The 19753-nt window shown below is 49.6% G+C and overlaps 1 protein-coding gene across 5 annotated transcripts in view; it reads left to right on the forward strand.

Moving 5' to 3' along the window:
• Nucleotides 1-19753, forward strand: part of Mapkbp1 (mitogen-activated protein kinase binding protein 1) — a 55804-nt gene that overhangs the window by 32158 nt on the left and 3893 nt on the right. For 2 of the 5 annotated variants that reach the window (XM_029474034.1, XM_029474035.1), the window contains 26 exons: nucleotides 7193-7255; nucleotides 7451-7508; nucleotides 8438-8608; nucleotides 9111-9248; nucleotides 9433-9615; nucleotides 9821-9838; nucleotides 10140-10300; nucleotides 11142-11331; nucleotides 11856-12002; nucleotides 12206-12381; nucleotides 13090-13181; nucleotides 13454-13579; nucleotides 13895-13965; nucleotides 14070-14191; nucleotides 14609-14684; nucleotides 14798-14909; nucleotides 15222-15285; nucleotides 15526-15660; nucleotides 15852-15988; nucleotides 16189-16238; nucleotides 17359-17595; nucleotides 18021-18187; nucleotides 18377-18525; nucleotides 18625-18819; nucleotides 18983-19067; nucleotides 19319-19602. In XM_029474034.1, coding sequence (XP_029329894.1) covers nucleotides 7193-7255; nucleotides 7451-7508; nucleotides 8438-8608; nucleotides 9111-9248; nucleotides 9433-9615; nucleotides 9821-9838; nucleotides 10140-10300; nucleotides 11142-11331; nucleotides 11856-12002; nucleotides 12206-12381; nucleotides 13090-13181; nucleotides 13454-13579; nucleotides 13895-13965; nucleotides 14070-14191; nucleotides 14609-14684; nucleotides 14798-14909; nucleotides 15222-15285; nucleotides 15526-15660; nucleotides 15852-15988; nucleotides 16189-16238; nucleotides 17359-17595; nucleotides 18021-18187; nucleotides 18377-18525; nucleotides 18625-18819; nucleotides 18983-19067; nucleotides 19319-19602 — 3407 coding nt within the window. The remainder of the gene's footprint in view (nucleotides 1-7192; nucleotides 7256-7450; nucleotides 7509-8437; nucleotides 8609-9110; nucleotides 9249-9432; nucleotides 9616-9820; nucleotides 9839-10139; nucleotides 10301-11141; nucleotides 11332-11855; nucleotides 12003-12205; nucleotides 12382-13089; nucleotides 13182-13453; nucleotides 13580-13894; nucleotides 13966-14069; nucleotides 14192-14608; nucleotides 14685-14797; nucleotides 14910-15221; nucleotides 15286-15525; nucleotides 15661-15851; nucleotides 15989-16188; nucleotides 16239-17358; nucleotides 17596-18020; nucleotides 18188-18376; nucleotides 18526-18624; nucleotides 18820-18982; nucleotides 19068-19318; nucleotides 19603-19753) is intronic. The other 3 variants (XM_029474036.1, XM_021152522.2, XM_029474037.1) reach the window with 3 other exon arrangements.

A 19753-nucleotide genomic window follows, 5' to 3' on the forward strand; every position in this document is an offset into this window, starting at 1 on the left:
GAGGCCAGCCTGGTCTACAGAGTGAGTTCCAGGACAGCCAGGGCTATACAGAGAAACCCTGTCTCGAAGAATCAAAAACAAAACAAAACAAAACATGTTTTCCCATGTTTTTGAGGAGGGGATTGTAAATATCCCATAAACAGACATTACTGGGTCACATAGGCAATAACCTAAGAGGGCTATTTGGAAGGCATTGAATTCTAGGTACCTCAAGAGGACAACAACCAGGGATTCTCCAGTTAACACATTAGCCTCTTTCTCTCTTAGAATAATTAAAGCTATAAGATTCTTGTTTTGGAAGCAAACGGGCATCCTAGTCTATAATTCAGCTTCTGGTAACACTAGAACTCATTGGTTTGTAGAAAGTGTTGTGTGGTATGCTGTACACAGGAGCTTCCTGTCACAAAAGCTAACCTCCTGGTGGCCTTTTCTTGGTACCCTTCCAGAAGATTGCCAAGTAACTACCTCTGTCATTGCTAAAATAAAATACCCGGCAAGGCAATGTCTGGGTCTGTTTTGGCTCATATCTGAGAGTATAGTTCAAAACAGAGAGGAGGCTGTGGTGACAGGGGTGGCGGGACACACAGAGAGATGGATGCTGGCAGTGACTCATTTTCTCCTTTAGTCTGGGGCTCAAGCCCATGAGATGGTACCATTTACATTCAGGGAACGCTTCCTCTCCTTAATTAAACCTTTTTGAAAACATCCCCATAGTCACTCTAAGGAGCGGTCATTGCCTGTTACCATGGTGATTCTAAACCTGTCAAGTTGACAAGATAAACCATCACAACTCGACCTCTTAATCATCTTATCACTGAAACACATCATTTCGGAACATCCACCACCACACCTCCAATCTCGTTTTCATCTCAGATTTCAAAAATACATTTAGTCCATCTCTCAGTCTTTAACAGTTTTAATATTCAGAAATTCTTCAGAAATTCAAAGTACATTGTTAGACTCAAGACAGTCTCTTAACTATGAGCCCTTTAAAATAAAACAATTTCCATATTTCTAATATAATAGGGCTCAGAACAAATATTCCTGTTGCAAAAGGGAAGAATGGGAGCAGAGAAAGTATAGACCTCCCAGCAGGACCAAAGCCCAGGAGTGCAAACACCAAGCCCTGCAGGGCCCTGGCATGTGGGCCTCAGCACATGGGCCTCTGATGGAGTCGCTTGGGCAGCTTGTCTCTTGAGCTCTGCCCCTGCAGTGCACATAGATTCTGTTGGGTCACCTTCACTCCATGTCTGGTAGCCTTAGCATCCCTAATATCCTAGGCTGTTCATTGGAATTTAGGTTTCATTTTTCCCAGTGTCACGCAGTGGTCTCTTCAGGACCCTAGCACTGCCACACATTGCTTGCATTAGTGGCTTTCTGGAGCCTTGGTGGAAGCCTCCCGTTCCCACTCACCTTTGCATCTTTTGTTCATGCCTGCACACCCAAGACCAGAGGGACCATGCTGCCAGGTTCCTCTACTAGTGTGAGAGGTAGCTTGCCCGGGCCTCCCACCATAGCTGCAGCATCCTCTGTGTGCCTGAGGCTCATCCTGGGAAAACATTTCCATTACCTGCACTGTTACTGGTCCTTTAGTAGGCGAGGTCTTTCCCTCGGGTTCCTTTGCTAGTGTTCACCGCACAGCAGGACATTCTGTAACCATTTTAGCTGCTTTCTCTGCATTCACAACTTAAACTCTTTTACATTCTTTTTCCCCCCTGCACCTTTCTTTCTGCCTCACTTGCTTTCCTCTCATTGCAGGTCTGGATCAGAGCAGTGAGCAGTAAACTTGACACGCCTGTCTTATTAGTATTAGTGTGTCTTGACTAAGACTATTCTTCTGCAAGACAAACTAGTCCATTACTTTTGAATTCAGGTGCAATCAAATTCTCAGGATTTGAGCAAAATGATGCAAGATTCTTTGCCAAAATATAGCACAAATAGTGTAGCCCAGTTTCTGAGACAGTCTTCGTACCCCTTGAAACCTCATGAGCTAGGCCATGACCGCCATATTCTCAGTGGTTTGATCTTCCAAACTCCCACCAGACTGGTCTAATAAGCTCTGCTTACAGCAAACCAGGGCTTCTCTAGCCTACAGCTCCATACACTCTTCCACATTCCTCAGGCTGACCAGTTCCAAAGACCTTTTGAACCATTTAAGTTTCATCATAACAACCCCTTATCCCAGTTTGCTTCCTTAGTTACTGTGGTGCTTTGAATAAGAATGGCTTCCATAGCCTCATATGTTTGAATGCTTAGCCACCAGGGAGTGGAACTGTTGGAAATGATTAGGAGGCGTGGCTTAGTTGGAGGCTGTATGTCACTTTGGGTGGACTTTGAGGCCCAGTCTCTTTCTGCCTGTGGGTCAGGATGTAGCTCTCAGCTACTTCCCCAGTGCTATGATGATGGACCTCTAAAGCTGTAAACAAGCCCCAATGAAATGCTTTCTTTTATAAAAGTAGCCTTGGTCATGTGTCTCTTCACCACCATAGAACAGTGACAACAACAGCTACTCTTCTTGTTGCTGTGACAGAATCCCTGATAAAAGCAGTTTAAAAAAGGAAGCTTCCGGGCGGTGGTGACACACACCTTTAATCCCAGCACTTGGGAGGCAGAGGCAGGCGGATTTCTGAGTTTGAGGCCAGCCTGGTCTACAGAGTGAGTTCCAGGACAGCTATACAGAGAAACCCTGTCTTGAAAAAGCCAAAAATTAAAAAATAAAAAATGAAAATAAAAATAAAGAAAGAAAGAAGGAAGTTTGGGCTGGTGATATGGCTCAGTGGGTAAGGGCACTGACTGCTCTTCTGAAGGTCCTGAGTTCAAATCCCACAACTACATGGTGGCTTACAACCACCCATAATGAGATCTGATACCCTCTTCTGGTACATCTGAAGTCAGCTACAGTGAACTTATGTATAATAATAAATAAATCTTTTTTTTTTTAAAGAAGGAAGCTTATTTTGGGCGTATTTTGGTTGAAGCAGAAGCCCACCGTGGCTGGGAAGTCACAGTGCCAGGGGTGAGGCAGCTGTGCACATTGCATCAGAGACACGAAACTCCTGCTCAGCTTCCTTTCTTCTTATTATTATTCAACTCAGGACCTCAGCTTGTTGTTTTGTGGCATCTGCCCTACTCAGTTAAACCATTTTGGATACTCATAGACATGCCCAAGGGTATGTTAGTGCGGTTCTAGGAAAGCCTGGGAAGTAGACAGTAAAAACACAGTGAACACCGTGCTGTCGGTGTGTGCACAGGGCTCTGAGAGACTCTGTGATGCTCCTTCTGCTTTACGGAGGAGGAGGAGGAGGAGGAGACCGAGGTAAAGCAACAAGTTCAAGGCCAGATAGTATATTAGCAGACAGACCTACCTGACCACAGTGATCTTCATCTTCCTCCCAGTGCATTGCCCTTGGGCATCAGGGAGGGAGTTATGGCTGTAACATGGGGGACCCATGGGCCTGCCCTGCAGCTCTAAATCATAGCTCTCAGGGTTTCCAGCTGAGCTTGGAGGTCTTATAGTTAGTGATTTAGTTTCTTTCTTTCTTTCTTCCTTCCTTTCTTTCTTTCTTTCTTTCTCTCTCTCTCTCTCTCTCTCTCTCTCTCTCTCTCTCTCTCTCTCTCTCTTCCCCCTCAAGCTCTCATGTATTCCACACTGGCCTCAAACTCACTATGTAGCCCTTAAACTTCTGATCCTCCTGCCCCACGTTCTGAGTGTTGAGAATATAGGCATGTACCACCACACATGCTCGGTTTATTAATGACTTAAAGCTTTATTTATACCTTCCAAAACTCTCGAGTACCAGTCTTCCTGGAGCTGGGGACTTAACAGTAAACAACACACAAAAATAGAATCTCTGCTGAGTTAGATCTGTCTGTCGTGCTAGGCACTCCTCTCAAAGCATATTATGTAAAGATGGTAAGTTGCTACATGCTTTGGAGAAGGAGTTGGCCATGGTGGTAAAGTGCAGTAAAGGATGTGAGAAGTGACAGTTAATAAAGGAGTAGAGGCTGGCATTGAGTCATGGAGGGACTTTCACTGCGCCTCCCTGTGGCCCTTCTGATTTCACTGTAGCCTGAAGGAAATCTGAAGACACATTGTTTCGGTTGACCCTCCAGGGCCTGCCCACGTGTTTGCCGCTCTACTCCTGGCTCCTGACTCTCCTTTGGCTTTGACTCTGGAGGCTGGAGAGTGTTAGGCGATGGCTCCTGTGAGAAGGAAGCAAGCCTGGGCCTGTGCAGGGATGGGAATGCAGAGGGCTTGGCCCTTCCTGGCGCTGGTGTCCCACAGCATGACTCTCCTAAACTGAGGCCCTAAGGGACTGAGGCCCTGCCCTCCCTCTGTAAAGATGAGCAATGTCTCTGTGCCCTCAAGTTCTAAGTTACAAGAGTCAGCCTGTTGCGCCAGCCCAACCCAGCAGTCTTTGTTGATGATTTCAGTAATATTGCTGCAAGGGCTTACCCTGCTGGGCAAGGACATTGTAAGTGAAGGGCCAATGCCTGATGCCAGCTGTGTCCCACCCTCCTCTCCCTAGATGACTACTTTGCTTGTAGGCCCTCTTGTTTACTTGGAAGGACATGGGCACAGCTCTTCATAGAGAAATACATATGTGCTTTTTCTCTCTGAGGGTTTGGTTTCCAGTCTGAATAAATCTGGGTAAAAAGTTTAAAGGCCTTACCCTGTGTATTTCCATCCCTGCCATCCATGCCAGAGAATTTCCTGGCATGAGACAAGGGGAGGAAAAGGAGGTGGAATAGGGCTTGCTCATCTACCTGTAGCCAGTCATCTTTCTGCCTGCATTGTGTATACACACACAAACACACACACACACACACACACACACACACGTACACACTCACACATATACTCATACACACACACACATACACACTCACACATATACACTTACACATATACTCATACACACACACACAACGCACACTCATATACACATTCACACACACACACACACACACACACACACACACACAGAGTGTTGTGTGAACTTGAACTTAGGAGATGGAGGAAACATAAGAAATTGTATTCCATGAAGACTTGAAAGGTTTTCTTGTTTTGTTTGTAACAGGATTGTATACAGCCCAGGCTGACCTCACATCCACTATGTAGCTGAAAATGACTGAACTCCTGGCGCTCCTGCCTCCACACATTATATGTGTGTGCCACCAGAACAAGTTAAAGGCCACTGTGCTGCTTTAGGGTGACAGACTTCAGGGAACACTCACAGGCAGGGACCACAACATCAAGTTGTTCTGCATTTAGACCATAGCTGGTGTCATTGTGTCACCAATGCAGTTAGAGGAAGTCTGTCGCAGAGAGTGGAAGCCCTTTGCCCTTGTTCATCCGTTTCTAGTCAGGAAGCTAGTGGCCCCTAAGGTCAGACCAGCCAGCCGCCTTTACTAGAGCTCAACCTGAGGAGGGCTCGTCACAGGTCAACACAGATTGAGAGAAGGTTCAGAAAACAGCAGCCACAGAAAACTCTGTGGGTTCTAAGTAGATGATGGCAGGCCTAGAGGATATTATTCTGCACATAGTAAGCAGCCTTTGAATTGTAAGTGATGTGTATTTTCATGTATGCTTTCATAGACTGTTCAGAAGTGACAGGATACAAGGTTTCCAGAGCCCTTGCTTTAGTCATGTTTCATGTTTGGGGCAAGGTTTTACTTTGTAGCTCAGTCTTGCTTTGAACTCAATATATTGTACATTGCATATTTGAAGAATCAAGACTTCATTCTTCAGCCTACCAAATGCTGATATGACAGGTATGCCCCTAAACATGGCTTTTGTCATATCTAAGACCCTCCTGACCGTGGCATTTTAAAGGGAAATTCGGGAGATCAGAACTTGAGGTAAGAAGTGAAATTAGAGCCGGGCAGTTGTGGCACACGCCTTTAATCCCAGCACTTGGGAGACAGAGGCAGGCGGATTTCTGAGTTCGAGGCCAGCCTGGTCTACAAAGTGACAGCCACGGCTACACAGAGAAACCCTGTCTCGAAAACAAAACAAAACAAAACAAAAAAAAAAGAAAAGAAAAGAGAAAGGAATGGGGCAAAGGGACCAGGAAAGAGTGGGGATGGGGGTAAGAGGAAGAAAACCACTGAGGAGCGACTGGTCGGGCAGGGCAGTTTAGTGGTGATGAGACCTAAGACTTGAAGTCTGTTGGTCAGCAGGAAGTTCCGGATGTGTTTGGTCCCATCAGAAGTCTAGTGTCCCCAGGGAATATGTGGGCTCTGTATATTGGATTCGTTTACTGAGCCTGAGATGCTAAGTACGTATTATCAATATGGACCTCTACCTAGTTTCCACTGCAGTCTGTGCTCTTTCTTCTTCCACTCTATGGTATGGCAGCCTCCAGGCTTGCTCTTGTCTGCTGTTCTACTGGTAAGAGGTTAGGCAGCCGGACAACAGGCCTGGCGCCTGCTCATCACCACAGAGCCTGCCGCGAGCACTGTCTGGCCCTTGACCTGTAGCTTACTGCTGCTGATTCTGGCCATTCAGCTTCCCTCGCCAGAGCTGCTTGGGACAGCCTGTCTGGATTCAATCCCAACTGGATGCCTGTTGCCTTCGAGGAAAAGTTGCTCAGCCCTTTTTTGTGAACTAGGACAAACCTTTACTTGTCTTGCTCTAGTGGCCAGAAAGCCCTGCTTAGGCCCTGAAGCTAGGGGTCCTTTGGCTCAGTTGGAGGCTCTGTAGCCTTTCCAAGTCATTCCCAAGGTCCTCCCAAGCTCTCTCTGCTCCCTCCACCTCCAGCTTAGGCCTCCTTGCAGTTCGAGCCCCTAGCATAGCCCGTGTGTTCTTTCTTACTCAGTAGGTAGAAGCATACCATCTCTAACAGTGATTAGGACATGTGGGTCCAAGGCTGAGAATCAGTTGCAAGCTGAGGCCTGAGCTGATCAAATCACACTAACTCTTCCATCTTTTATTCATTCCTTGGGATATGTTCAAAGGCTGGGGGGAGGCGCTGTCTCTGCTGCCCTTTAGGAGTATGATCAGAGATGGGACTGACAGTCAGGGTCCTGGTGACTAGGCTTCTGGTGGAGAGCCTTTTTACTACAGGAATCTGATAATAGGCCCTTTTGGGTGGAGACTCCGACCTGTTCCCTCTGCTGGGTGACCAGAAGTCTCAGTGGGCTCCCGAGGAAGCTATGGTTCAGTGTGACATCTCGCTCATCTCCTCAGGTGTGTGGTCGTCCTCTTCAATCCCCGGAAGCACAAACAGCACCACATCCTCAACAGCTCCAGGTGCGTGGGCCTGGCCTCAGGGGCTGGGGGTGACTGTGGCGGGGGCCTGAGGCCCTGCGGCCAGACAGGGACGTGCACATACACTCTTGAGTTTGTTGGCCTTGCCTTTGGGAAATATGCATGAAGGATGGAGGAAGGGAGGTTGGGGAAGGGGGCACAGTCTAGGGTCAACCAAACTTGCCCCGTCTCTTGTAGGAAAACCATTACTGCCCTTGCCTTCTCCCCTGATGGCAAGTACTTGGTCACTGGAGAGGTAAGTGAAGAACAGGGTGGCAATATTGTGGCTTATGGACACCCTGCCTTCAACCAAAGCCACAGTCCTGTGTTCTGGCTAGGGTGCTGTCACTTTGGCTTCAGAGATTGATACCCTGGTTTCTGCTTTGTCCAGATAGCTGTTCTTAAGCTTTAGTGTGATCCGGCTCCCTGGGAGGGCTTTTCAAAGTGCTCACAGCTAGGCTCCTACCCCAAAGTTGTTTGATTCTATAACCTTCTTTTAAAAGTAAAACGAAGCCCGAAGCCCGACAGTGGTGACGCATGCCTTTAATCCCAGCACTTGGGAGGCAGAGGCAGGCCGATTTCTGAGCTCGAGGCCAGCCTGGTCTACAAAGTGAGTTCCAGGACAGCCAGGGCTGTACAGAGAAACCCTGTCTCAAAAAAATCAAAAAAAAAAAAAAAAAGTAAAACCAAAACAAGAAATATTAATTAATTTATTTATGTGGGGGAGGGGTCATGAAGGTTATGTCAAATGCTTTACACGCTGAAGTCATCTCTTGCCTCCTTTCCCCCAGAGCTTCTAACAATGTGGGGTAGTTAAGGACACATTTTGAAAACCACCATCCTAAAATATTCCTATCTTCAGATGCCCCCTGCTGGGCACACGAGGCAGTCAGGGTAGATGCCTGCTGCTGCTTACTAGAACCGTTCAAGGAACTTTGACCAGACAGAGGCAAGGGCTAGCCTCTGCTGACACTGGTGTCCTCAGATCCTTTTTCTATGACCAGACAGAGGCAAGGGCTAGCCTCTGCTGACACTGGTGTCCTCAGATCCTTTTTCTATGCCTTTATCTTGCTCTCCCCTGTTGAACACTGGAGGAACAGTGTTTAAAGCTGGGGAGGTGAGAGACTAAGGAGGCTACACATAACACCTTCCACAGTTCTCACGTGCGGTTTTGCCTCCCTGCAGAGTGGGCACATGCCTGCCGTGCGGGTTTGGGATGTGGCTGAACGTAGCCAGGTGGCAGAGCTACAGGAGCATAAGTATGGTGTGGCTTGTGTGGCTTTCTCCCCAAGTGCCAAGTACATTGTGTCTGTGGGCTACCAGCATGACATGATTGTCAACGTGTGGGCCTGGAAGGTGAGTAGGCTGGTGACAGCCTTAGGGTCCTCATGAGGGTTCCCATGTGGGGGAGGGGGGGACTGCTGACCTGAGCAACCTCGTTTCCTTCACTGTCTCCAGCTCTTCCTTGAACAGTATTTGAAGTACAAAATAGCACCTGAGGAACAAGGGTGTGGTAGAGGCTTTTCCTGCACATCTAAGGAATTAAACCTTTGAATTCCTTTAGAAAAGAGGTTGGGTTTTTGTTGTTATTGTTTTGTTTTCTGACCATTAAATACCAGAAAGGAAGAGTGTTGTTTTTCCTCTCTTTCTGTTGTTGGTTTGTTTGTTTGTTTGTATTTGTTTTTATTTGGGGGCTGGTTTGTTTGTTTGTTTTTTTTTTTTTGAAGCAGAAATTATTGCTAGCTCTTGTCCATTCTCAGATACCTTCTTACCCCAGCAGGCAGAGCTTGTCTGTTCTCGGATACCTTCTTATCCCCAACAGGCAGAGCTTTGATTCTTCCTCTGGCTTCCCCTCTAGAAAAACATCGTAGTGGCCTCCAACAAAGTATCTAGTCGGGTAACCGCAGTGTCCTTTTCTGAAGACTGCAGCTACTTTGTCACTGCAGGCAACCGGCACATCAAATTCTGGTACCTGGATGACAGTAAGACCTCAAAGGTGAGGACGGAGACGACCAACCCTGAACAGTGCCCCAGCTAGTTACCTTTGGCTTGTTTAACAGTCACAGGTTCTTCATGGACCTGACCTGCCTGAGCTGAGGCGTCTCAAAGAACACATGCTTGCCCTTTCTCTGAGGCCCTCATTTCCAAGGCTAGATGGCTGTAGTGGTGTGTCTCCACAGGTGAATGCCACTGTGCCCCTGCTGGGCCGCTCAGGGCTGCTGGGGGAGCTGAGGAACAACCTGTTCACTGATGTGGCCTGTGGCCGAGGGAAAAAGGCTGACAGCACTTTCTGTATCACGTCGTCGGGGCTGCTGTGCGAGTTCAGCGATCGCAGGCTTCTGGACAAATGGGTGGAGCTAAGGGTAAGAAACTCTGGCTCCAGAACAGGGTCTGGCCTTATCTCAAGTCAGGGGAGAACTGGCCTTGGGGCTGTAGAGCCAGGCTGGGCCTTTATGCATGCTGAAGGGGACTGCAGGAGAAGACACAGGGCGCTTGCTGCAGTGATCTGCATAACCAGCTCCTCTTGCTCTTTCTCACCTCTCTTCCCTGCTTTCCTCTTCTGCTCAGAACACAGACAGCTTCACAGTAAGTGCTTCTAGGCCTTCTCTTCTCAAGCTGTTGCTTTCTCCTCTTGGGGTTTTTCTACCTTCCAATCTTGGTCCCTCTGAGATGGCCTTGATTTCTACCCCACCTCCCAAGTCTGCAGGGCTACAGGCCCTCTGACCATATGCTGCTGGAGGGAGGGCATTTCTAGATGACACCTGAGGGGTTGGCCTGACTTTGGCCTGGCTCTCCTTTTGTGAGTGAGTGTTGCTGAGGGCTTGGGAAGGATTAAGCCAAGCTAAATGGGAAGTGGCCCTTACTTACTGAGCTGCTCTGCCCACAGACCACTGTGGCCCACTGCATCTCTGTCAGCCAAGAATACATCTTCTGTGGCTGTGCTGATGGCACTGTGCGCCTTTTCAACCCTTCCAACCTGCACTTCCTCAGCACCCTACCCAGACCCCATGCCCTTGGAACAGACATTGCCAGCATCACTGAGGCCAGGTGAGCCATACGGGGCCCACTGTCCAGTCAAAGCTTCAGTCACTACTTCATGGAGCAGAATGAAGAGTGCGCAATGCCCAAAGATCCCCTTTGTAGGCAGAAACCTGGGTTTCTTGGTAGTTGTCAGAATCGGGGAGATTAAATAGCACAGAGGACCATGGACTGTCTCAGTGAGTGAGTGTGGGGAGGGCTGTAATAAAACCTGGGCGCATCTTAGGTGGTTTTAAGAATGACTCAAGGGATTGGAGTCTTCCTTCTGGTTGGCCTCTTGATAATCTGTCAGCACCAGAAAGAAAGTGTGCTATGGTAAAGACACAGAAAGACAAAGTCACCAATCATGCTAGAAGGAAAAGGGTGATGTGTGGTCATTTTTATGGTTTGGCAAGTGTCCTCAGTAAAAGATGGGGAGGAGGAAGAAGAGGAAGAAGAAGAAGAGGGGGAGGAAGAGGAGGAGGAGATTTTGAGGTCCTGGAGATAGTACCCAGAGCCTTGCTTGTTAGATAAGTGCTCTACCACTGAGCTATATTACAAACCCTATTTTTGTGGTATGTATTATAGTCTTGTTTTGATCTCTGTGCAGAAATACTCATAGAGCCATGTAGATTTTGTTGTGCTCCATTGTAACCACAGAATTGCCTTGTCTGGTATTGGTGGTCTATGAATTTGTTAGCATTCTCTGGAAAACACTCTGCCCAGCAGCTGGGGTTGGGTGAGCTCCTGGATTGGATCTCTAGGGACTGCTTTTGAAATCTCAGTTCTACTTCCAAATCTGTAGGACTGGAGACAGTGTCCTGTGCTCCATTCCTTCCTTTGTGGTAACTTCCTGTCCTCTCTCCCACAGTCGCCTCTTTTCTGGAGGGGTCAATGCAAGGTACCCAGACACCATTGCCTTGACCTTCGATCCAACTAATCAGTGGCTATCTTGTGTATACAACGACCACAGCATCTATGTTTGGGATGTGAGGGACCCCAAGAAAGTGGGGAAGGTGTACTCCGCTCTGTATCACTCCTCCTGTGTCTGGAGTGTGGAGGTACGTGGGATGGGTTTGCGGAAATTCCACTGTGAGAATAGAAAGCAGAGAACACCAAGCACAGCCCTAGGGTCCTGCCCCTCGGCTCTCAGTGGCTTCCCTGCTGTAGCTCTAGAGCTCCAGTGTGAATGTTGGTGCCCATGCACCTCAGCCTTCTTCTTGTGTGTCTCTGCCTAGCCTGAGTCTTTGCCTTATCCTCGGCACAGGAATCTTGGACGAGTCACTAAACCTGACTAAGCTTCAGATCCCTTAACTGTAAAATGATGTATCAGATTTTCCCAATTGTTCTAACAATGAAATGAAATAACGTAATTGAGAGATTATGGCACACAGGAGGAGCTGGGATCTCGGGCTTTTCCTTACTATGTGCATATATAACAGTAATGTCTCGTTTCCTTACTAAATGTCAGACAATAGCTAAGTCTTAGCACTCTACCTTGGATGCCATTCCTCTTTCCTTCTTCCTGAGTAGACAAAAATGCCCCCTAAAGCGGAAGTCTAATTCTCTCCCTCTGTCCCTTCAGGTCTACCCTGAGATCAAGGACAGTCACCAGGCCTGTCTTCCCCCCAGTTCCTTTATTACTTGCTCCTCAGACAACACCATCCGCCTGTGGAACACAGAGAGCTCTGGGGTACATGGCTCTACCCTGCACCGCAACATCCTCAGCAATGTGAGCCTCCCGTTTCATACTTATGCCCCCATGCTTATAGATTTTGACCTTGTTTTCAGGAACTGGCTCCCCGAATCTTGATCATTCAGCTTTTATTTGGCTGGACTCTCTGAGCCAAGGGTTGATTTTACCCAGCATCCCTCTGTGCTTGCAGCCATCCTGCTGGTACTGTCTGAGCTGTCTCCTTTCTCCTCTCCCACCAGGATCTCATTAAGATCATCTATGTGGATGGGAACACTCAGGCTTTGTTGGACACTGAGCTGCCTGGAGGAGACAAAGCTGATGGGTCGCTGATGGACCCCCGAGTGGGCATCCGGTCCGTGTGTATTAGTCCCAATGGGCAGCACCTGGCCTCGGGAGACCGCATGGGGACACTTAGGTAAGGCCAAGTTCTGAGCTAGGTACTGACTGCCTCTCATGGTGACTGTGGTAGTTAGGTCCTCAAGAGCAGCGTCTTAGGAGGGCTTGTCTCCCCCCAAAGCTTAGAAACAAAATATTTATTCTGTAAAATGAAAGAATGAGCTTACAGTGGTGAGCTCAGAAAAAGCCATCGCAGACATAGGCACAGCTATCAGTCACACATCCGCATGAGGAAGCTCAAGATAAGGGGTTCTAAGAAGGACATAATATTGTTTCTGTGGTGTTTTTTAAAAAAATGCATATAACTCAGTTCACTTGTGAGAGGCTCAAATGAGGTACATACAAGAGAATAATTGTCAGTGTTCTTCAAAAGTGTCGAGGACATGGCAGGTAAGGAGGGATGGAGAGACTACCACAGACTACAGGAAACTAAAGAGCAGTGGTAGCTAAATGCCGTTTGCATTCTTTAAGATCCTGAATCCAGGACATACGGACAAATAATGGCATGTTAATAATATACCTACTTAACAGTATGTAAATGCCTGGCTCTGACATGTGCTGTTGTTATGTATGCTAGGTAAGAACTGGGCAAGGGGATATAGAACACCTTCAGTGTTTGAACTTTTTCTTAAAGCTTAAAAATGTTTGTTTAAAGGTGGGGAGAGGATGTAACAGAAGGAGGAGGTCTTTCCTCTCGCAGCCAGGCAATGATGTCTCTTATTTGTAGGATACATGAACTGCAGTCCTTGAGTGAGATGCTGAAAGTGGAGGCCCACGACTCTGAGATCTTGTGCCTGGAGTACTCTAAGCCAGACACAGGTAAGGCCTAGCCCATGCCCCAGCAGGGTCTAGCTCTGGCACAGCCCCTCCTGTCCTGCCAGTGCTACCTTACCTTACCTGCCTTGGCTTCTGATAATCTTGGGTCCTAGATTCATTCAGATCACTTGGTGTTTCCAGGATTGTAAGAGCTCTGTCCCTGTTCTGTGGTTCATGTGGCTTTAGGGATATGAGGCTCTGTCCACTTGGGGCTCTTTACCAGGCACTGTTAAGGGCCAGCTTAATGTGAACTGATAAGGTTCTTCCAACCCCAGGTTTGAAACTGCTAGCATCGGCAAGCCGGGACCGTCTGATCCACGTGCTGGATGCTGGCCGGGAATATAGTCTACAGCAGACACTGGACGAGCATTCATCTTCCATCACTGCTGTCAAGTTTGCAGGTGGGGACTGGGCAATTGAAGCTATTCATCCCTCTACCTACCACCTACATTTATGAGAAGAGTCTGCTGGGAAGGATTGGGAGGTACCCGGGAGTCATGAGGCTAGGTAGGAAGACAGGTGAAATATAGACTTTCAGTCTAGGGGACCCTGAGCCAGACTGAGGGCTGAGGAGGGGGTGCATGGGTTTTGTGGGATGCACTCTGTTTTATTTGGTTGGTCCACCATGTAGAGTAGCTCCATTGGGGAAAATAAGGGAAGGCAGGAGAAAGGCTGCCTTCATATGGCGGAAGCAGCCAGTTCCCTGTCCCCTACAGCCAGTGATGGGCAAGTGCGAATGATTAGCTGTGGTGCAGACAAGAGCATTTACTTCCGAACTGCACAGAAGGTAAGGGCACTGGATGTCCCCAGCAGGGCAGGGGTGGGAACAGGGGTTCAGGCTACGGGAGGTGAAGAGAGAAGTGAGCCCTGTGAGCTGTGATGCATTTGCAGTCTGGAGAAGGAGTACAATTTACACGAACGCACCACGTGGTACGGAAGACAACTCTCTATGACATGGACGTGGAGCCCAGCTGGAAGTACACGGCCATCGGCTGCCAAGACCGGAATATTCGGTGGGTGGGCGTTCCCTTCTCAGACTTCTTTACAAATTCATTTTCACTTTGTTTATTTTGTGGTAAGAGGAGTGAGCCCGTGGGGGTCAGGACTACTTTCAGGAGTGGTTTGTCTCTTACCAGGACATGGGTTCTGGAGGTCAGACTTAGCCATCAGTCCAGGCAGCAAATGCCTTTACCCTCTGAGCTATTTTTCCGGCCTCCTCTTGTCAGACTTTTGGACCACAGTCCTTCGTGCAGCTCAGTCTCAAATCTGCTTTTCTGTCCAGGCTTTCAAGCCTCTTTGAGGCAGCAGTGTACTCTGCCTCGCCTGAGAGTGCAAGCGAGCTCCCAGGACAATGGGAACTCCCATTTGCTGCCACTTATAGCCTGGGCTCTGGTCCTCAGGCTGCTGTGAACACGTGCCTTCCTTTTCAGGATCTTTAACATTAGCAGCGGAAAGCAGAAAAAGCTGTTTAAAGGGTCACAGGGTGAAGATGGCACTCTCATTAAGGTGAGCACCCCAGTGGGACTAGCAGAGCCTGCTGCCTGCCCTGCCATTGGGCAGCTTGGGGACGGTGCTAAGTGAGGAGGGGTGGTGATCCCCTACTCTTGCTGTGTCCCCAGGTGCAGACAGACCCCTCAGGGATCTACATTGCCACTAGCTGTTCCGATAAGAATCTCTCCATTTTTGACTTCTCCTCAGGCGAGTGTGTGGCCACCATGTTTGGCCACTCAGGTGAGTGTAGCAGCCACCTCCCTGTTTGGAATTGTACTTTCTTCCCTTGTCTGTTGCCACACCACAACTCTGCCCTACCCTGGGAGGCATCACCTGACTGAAGCAAGAGTAGAGAGCCCTGTGGCAGAAGGGGACAGTATGATTGGTACCTTTCCCTTCCCCCACATCCAGACTCAGAGCACAAAGTGCCTATGTGAGGATAGAACCTGACTCCCTCTCCTGCAGCCAGTGCCCACCCCTGCAGCTGGAGGAGGCAGGAATTCAATTAGGTCTTTGTGGCAGTTCATAGACCATATACTTTACTCTTTACAGAGATTGTCACTGGCATGAAATTTAGTAACGATTGCAAACATCTCATCTCTGTGTCAGGGGACAGGTGAGCAGAAGCCAACTCCCCTGAGACAATTTTTCTCTGTGCCACCTGTCCCTCCTCTCATTTTCTCTCCTGGTGTCTCTGGGAAGTAGGTCTGAAGAGGGACATTTCTTGGTGGGGCCTGACCTGGCAGTGGAGGGTGGCTTGGATCGCCTTGCCAATTCATGGGAAGTAGGGATAAATGATGCTGCTACCCGCAGAGTCCTTCCCTGCCCCTCACTCAGCGCTGTGGCTCCACCCTAGCTGCATCTTTGTCTGGCGTCTGAGCTCTGAGATGACCATCAGCATGAGGCAGCGCCTGGCTGAACTGCGGCAGCGCCAGCGAGGGATCAAGCAGCAAGGACCAACCTCTCCCCAGAGGGCTTCTGGAGCCAAGCAGTAAGTGGGCCAGAAATGGGCTCTGCTCACGGTTGTGCACAGGGTGTGTGCTCTCCCTGCACCTCCTCATGTGGAATGTACTGTTCAGCATCTCCAATAATCCCAAGGCCTTCCTTTGCATGCACAAGCCTATCAATGTTGCCTTCTTGCCCAGTGAGTCTTCTCTTCTGACCTTCTTGTCTTGGACTCAGGCACCATGCTCCAGTGGTACCCCCTTCTGGACCAGCTCTTTCCTCAGACAGTGACAAGGAGGGAGAAGATGAGGGTACTGAAGAAGAAGAACTGCCAGCTCTGCCCATCCTTAGCAAGAGCACCAAGAAAGAACTAGGTTTGTGGCACTTAGGGGTAAGGCAGACAGGCACTAGCTGCTGTGGTGGCTAGGTTAGCCCATCTAATATGGGACCATGGGATAAGGAGGCTGGGCCATCACAGTGATCACATGGGGGATGGGGATGTTCTGGGCTCCTGGTTCCAGAGATGGGCAGGGAGGAAACACACCTTCTGACTGCCTATTTCTGTCTACCTCAGGCTCTAGTCCAGCCTTGCTCCGAAGCCTGTCCCACTGGGAAATGAGTCGGGTAAGTTGCCATCACTGAAATGTGCTTCTAAGATTATTAGACGTGAGGGAGTAGCAACGGAACCCTTTGTGCCCTCGTGAGGCATTGGGTAAGGACCTGCCCACATGCACCATTCCTGTTTCCAAGGAAGGCCTTATCACTGAGGTCAGGCAGCTGGTCTAGTCAGGGGTAAGGGAGCAAGCATCGGTTTTTCCTTCTTGTATCAGATGAGGTTGCCTCCACTAGAGGAGGGCCCACCTCCTCACCTGCCAGGAGCCTGGGAGAAGTACCATTCAAGACAGAGTCTTACTGTGCAGCCCTGGCTGACCTGGAACTCAGGGAGATGCACGGGGCCTTAGCTCTGAGTGCTGAGAAGAAAGGCCTTGCCACCACACTGTGCTTAATCCAAACCAAACCACAGCAGCAACAAAGAGCAGTGAGGAGTAATGGTGTGAGTCACATGTTAGAGCAATAGCCTAGGGAGAGCAAGGCTCCAGCAAGGAGAAACCTAGGGAACTCTAGCTCTGAAGACCCCAATGAGGAAGTTAGTGCAGAGCAGTCAGAGGGAAAGGCTGCAGGAATACCTGTTGCTGCGTGGATATTTCAGAGTGCCAGAGAAGGAGAGACATTTTCAGCAAGCCCCAAAGCAGCCCAACCCTCACATGTCCCAAGTTGGACTTTTGAGTCTAGCACTCTGTGTTGTTGGTAGCAGCCGCACAGAGTGGCCTCGTCAGGGTCTCAGTCCCTCATTGTTGGTTTGGCCTTAGTGCTAAGATGGGACTCTGGGTTCTGTTGGGTAGCTTCAGAGAACAGAATTATTTAAGAGTCCTAGCTCTAGATGGTAAGACACCAGATAAAGGCAGAAACTAAAGAGGTTCCTATTGTGAGGTCTAGAATAGAGATAACCTCGCTTGCATGCCACTTAAGGTCCCACATGGACTCGGGCTAGTCACAGAAATCCACTGTGCTTCTGTTTCCTTCGTGTGTAAGACCTGGGATAATCATGCTACCTACTCTATAAAATGACTGTAAAGATAAAATGAGCTAATGCACAGAGGGTGTCATTCATGCCGACAATATGTACATATGTTTGCTGATAATATAATTCTAATTAGTACTCCTTTTTCACCACAACCACCAGGCACAGGACACCATGGAGTTCCTGGACCCAGCTCCTGTAGCTAACACAGGACCTAAAAGAAGAGGGCGCTGGGCTCAGCCAGGTGTGGAGCTCAGTGTTCGCTCCATGTTGGACTTGAGACAGCTAGAGACCTTAGCCCCGAGCCCTCGAGGCCCTAGCCAGGACTCACTGGCTGTGTCCCCAGCTGGTCCTGGGAAGCATGGTCCACAGGCCCCTGAGCTGTCATGTGTCAGTCAGGTGAGCTATCTTTCTCCCAGCTCTCTAGAGGTCTCAGGAAGCCTCAGCCAGTCCTGTGCTAACAGCCGGGGCCTGCGCTTGGGTACTTCTGTGCACAGAAGACACAGAGACAGGAAGTCTCTGTGGCAGGTGGCTCATCTGAAATTCAGTTGTAGTAGAACTGACTGGGCTGTATTGTGAGTGGGGTGGGCCGAGAGGTACAGGGAGCTTTGGGGAGGACTCTTGGTGTTGAGTAGCAAGAGCCTGGCAGTCTGAGTGCCAAAACAGCTCTTCCAGAGGCTTAGTATCCCAGCTGAGCCCAGCCTGGCCTCCTGCTTCCTGTCCCCAGAGCTACAACACTCTGCTTCCGCAGCACTGCTGTTCACCAACACCTTCTTCTCATGCCAGCAATCCTCACAAGTACCCCTTTCTTTGTGTGTTTCCAGAATGAAAGGGCCCCTCGGCTTCAGACCTCCCAACCCTGCTCCTGCCCCCACATTATCCAATTGTTGTCACAAGAGGAAGGAGTCTTTGCCCAAGATCTGGAGCCTGAACCCATTGAAGATGGTATTGTCTACCCGGAACCCAGTGACAGCCCTACCATGGATACCAGGCAAGGGTTGTGCCCTGGCCAGAACTCATGGGCTCTGCGGCCCTTACACTTTCTTTCCCTCTGAGTTTTTTTACGTGGGCAATGGTTGGCCTCCAGGCCACCTCCTCCCTAGCCGTGTTCACAGGCAGGAGCTGAGTGGAGCTGCTGGCCCCTGCTCACTGTCTTTCCTTCCTTTGCTGGCCTTCCCAGCAGTGCGTTTCAGGTGCAGGCTCCAACTGGAGGATCCCTAGGAAGAATGTACCCAGGCAACAGGGGCTCAGAAAAGCACAGTCCTGACAGTGCATGCTCTGTGGATTACAGCAGCAGCCGGCTTTCCAGCCCTGAACACCCTAATGAAGGTAAGGCTGTACCATGAGGAAGAGACAATGGGGTGAAGCAGGGAAGGCAGACCTGTGACCGATAGGTACAGTGTGATGACTTTCCCCTCCCCCATCCAGACTCTGAGAGCACAGAGCCCCTAAGTGTGGATGGCATCTCCTCAGACCTGGAAGAGCCAGCCGAGGGTGATGAAGAGGAGGAAGAAGAGGGAGGCACTGGCCTCTGTGGGCTACAGGAAGGCGGCCCTCGTACCCCGGATCAGGAACAGTTTCTAAAACAGCACTTTGAGACTCTGGCCAATGGGACTGCTCCAGGTGTGGTCTGTGGGCCAGCCTTCAGTCAGCTACATCTGCCCTTCTCCCCTAGCTGAGTGGGAGGGTCCAGTAGGCAGTGCCTTAGGTTGCTTTGTAGGGGCTGCAAGACCTCGGGCAAGAACTAAACTGTTGACTCAGTTCACGGTTTCTGTGCCTCCTGCAGGGGGCCCAGCACGGGTGCTAGAGAGGACAGAGTCTCGGAGCATCTCATCACGATTCCTTCTGCAAGTGCAGACCTCCCCACTCAGGTACAGACCACCCCACATGGCTCTGCTCACCTGGTGCTCCTGCACCTGGCACAGCATGTAGCCTTCCTCACATCTCTCCAGAAGGGGACGTTGTACTCCTAGATTTGAAGCAGGTGGTCTCACGCAGACTCTGTCTTGCTTTGTGCCTGTCCTCTCCTGGTGCATCTCTGTCTGTGAGAGCATCTGGCCAGCTCAGGGAGGAAAGCACTGAGCCTTCTCTGGGCCTTCTTCTGAACCCATTCTCCCTGTAGGGAACCATCCCTATCCTCCTCAGGCTTGGCCCTGATGTCCAGACCTGACCAGGTATCACAGGTGTCTGGTGAGCAGCTGAAAGGCAGTGGTGCCACTCCTCCAGGAGCACCCCCAGAAATGGAACCCTCTTCTGGCAACTCAGGCCCCAAGCAGGTGGCTCCTGTGCTGTTGCCACGACGGCGTAACAACGTGGACAACAGCTGGGCCTCCAAGAAAATGGCTGCAACCCGGCCATTAGCTGGACTCCAGAAAGCCCAGTCTGTGCATAGTTTGGTACCACAGGGTAAGGAACCTTGAGTTCAACTACAGGTTGTGGGGGATGTGAGACATGTATGTGGGCATGCTGGAGGAAGGTGGGTCTAATGTGGCCCTGGCATGTCACCATGCTTGCCACTGCATGTCCCTTAGTGATTACGCCCAGGGGAGAGTAGCAA

The sequence above is a fragment of the Mus caroli genome, chromosome 2 (genome assembly GCF_900094665.2).
Source record: "Mus caroli chromosome 2, CAROLI_EIJ_v1.1, whole genome shotgun sequence".
NCBI lineage: Eukaryota > Metazoa > Chordata > Mammalia > Rodentia > Muridae > Mus > Mus caroli.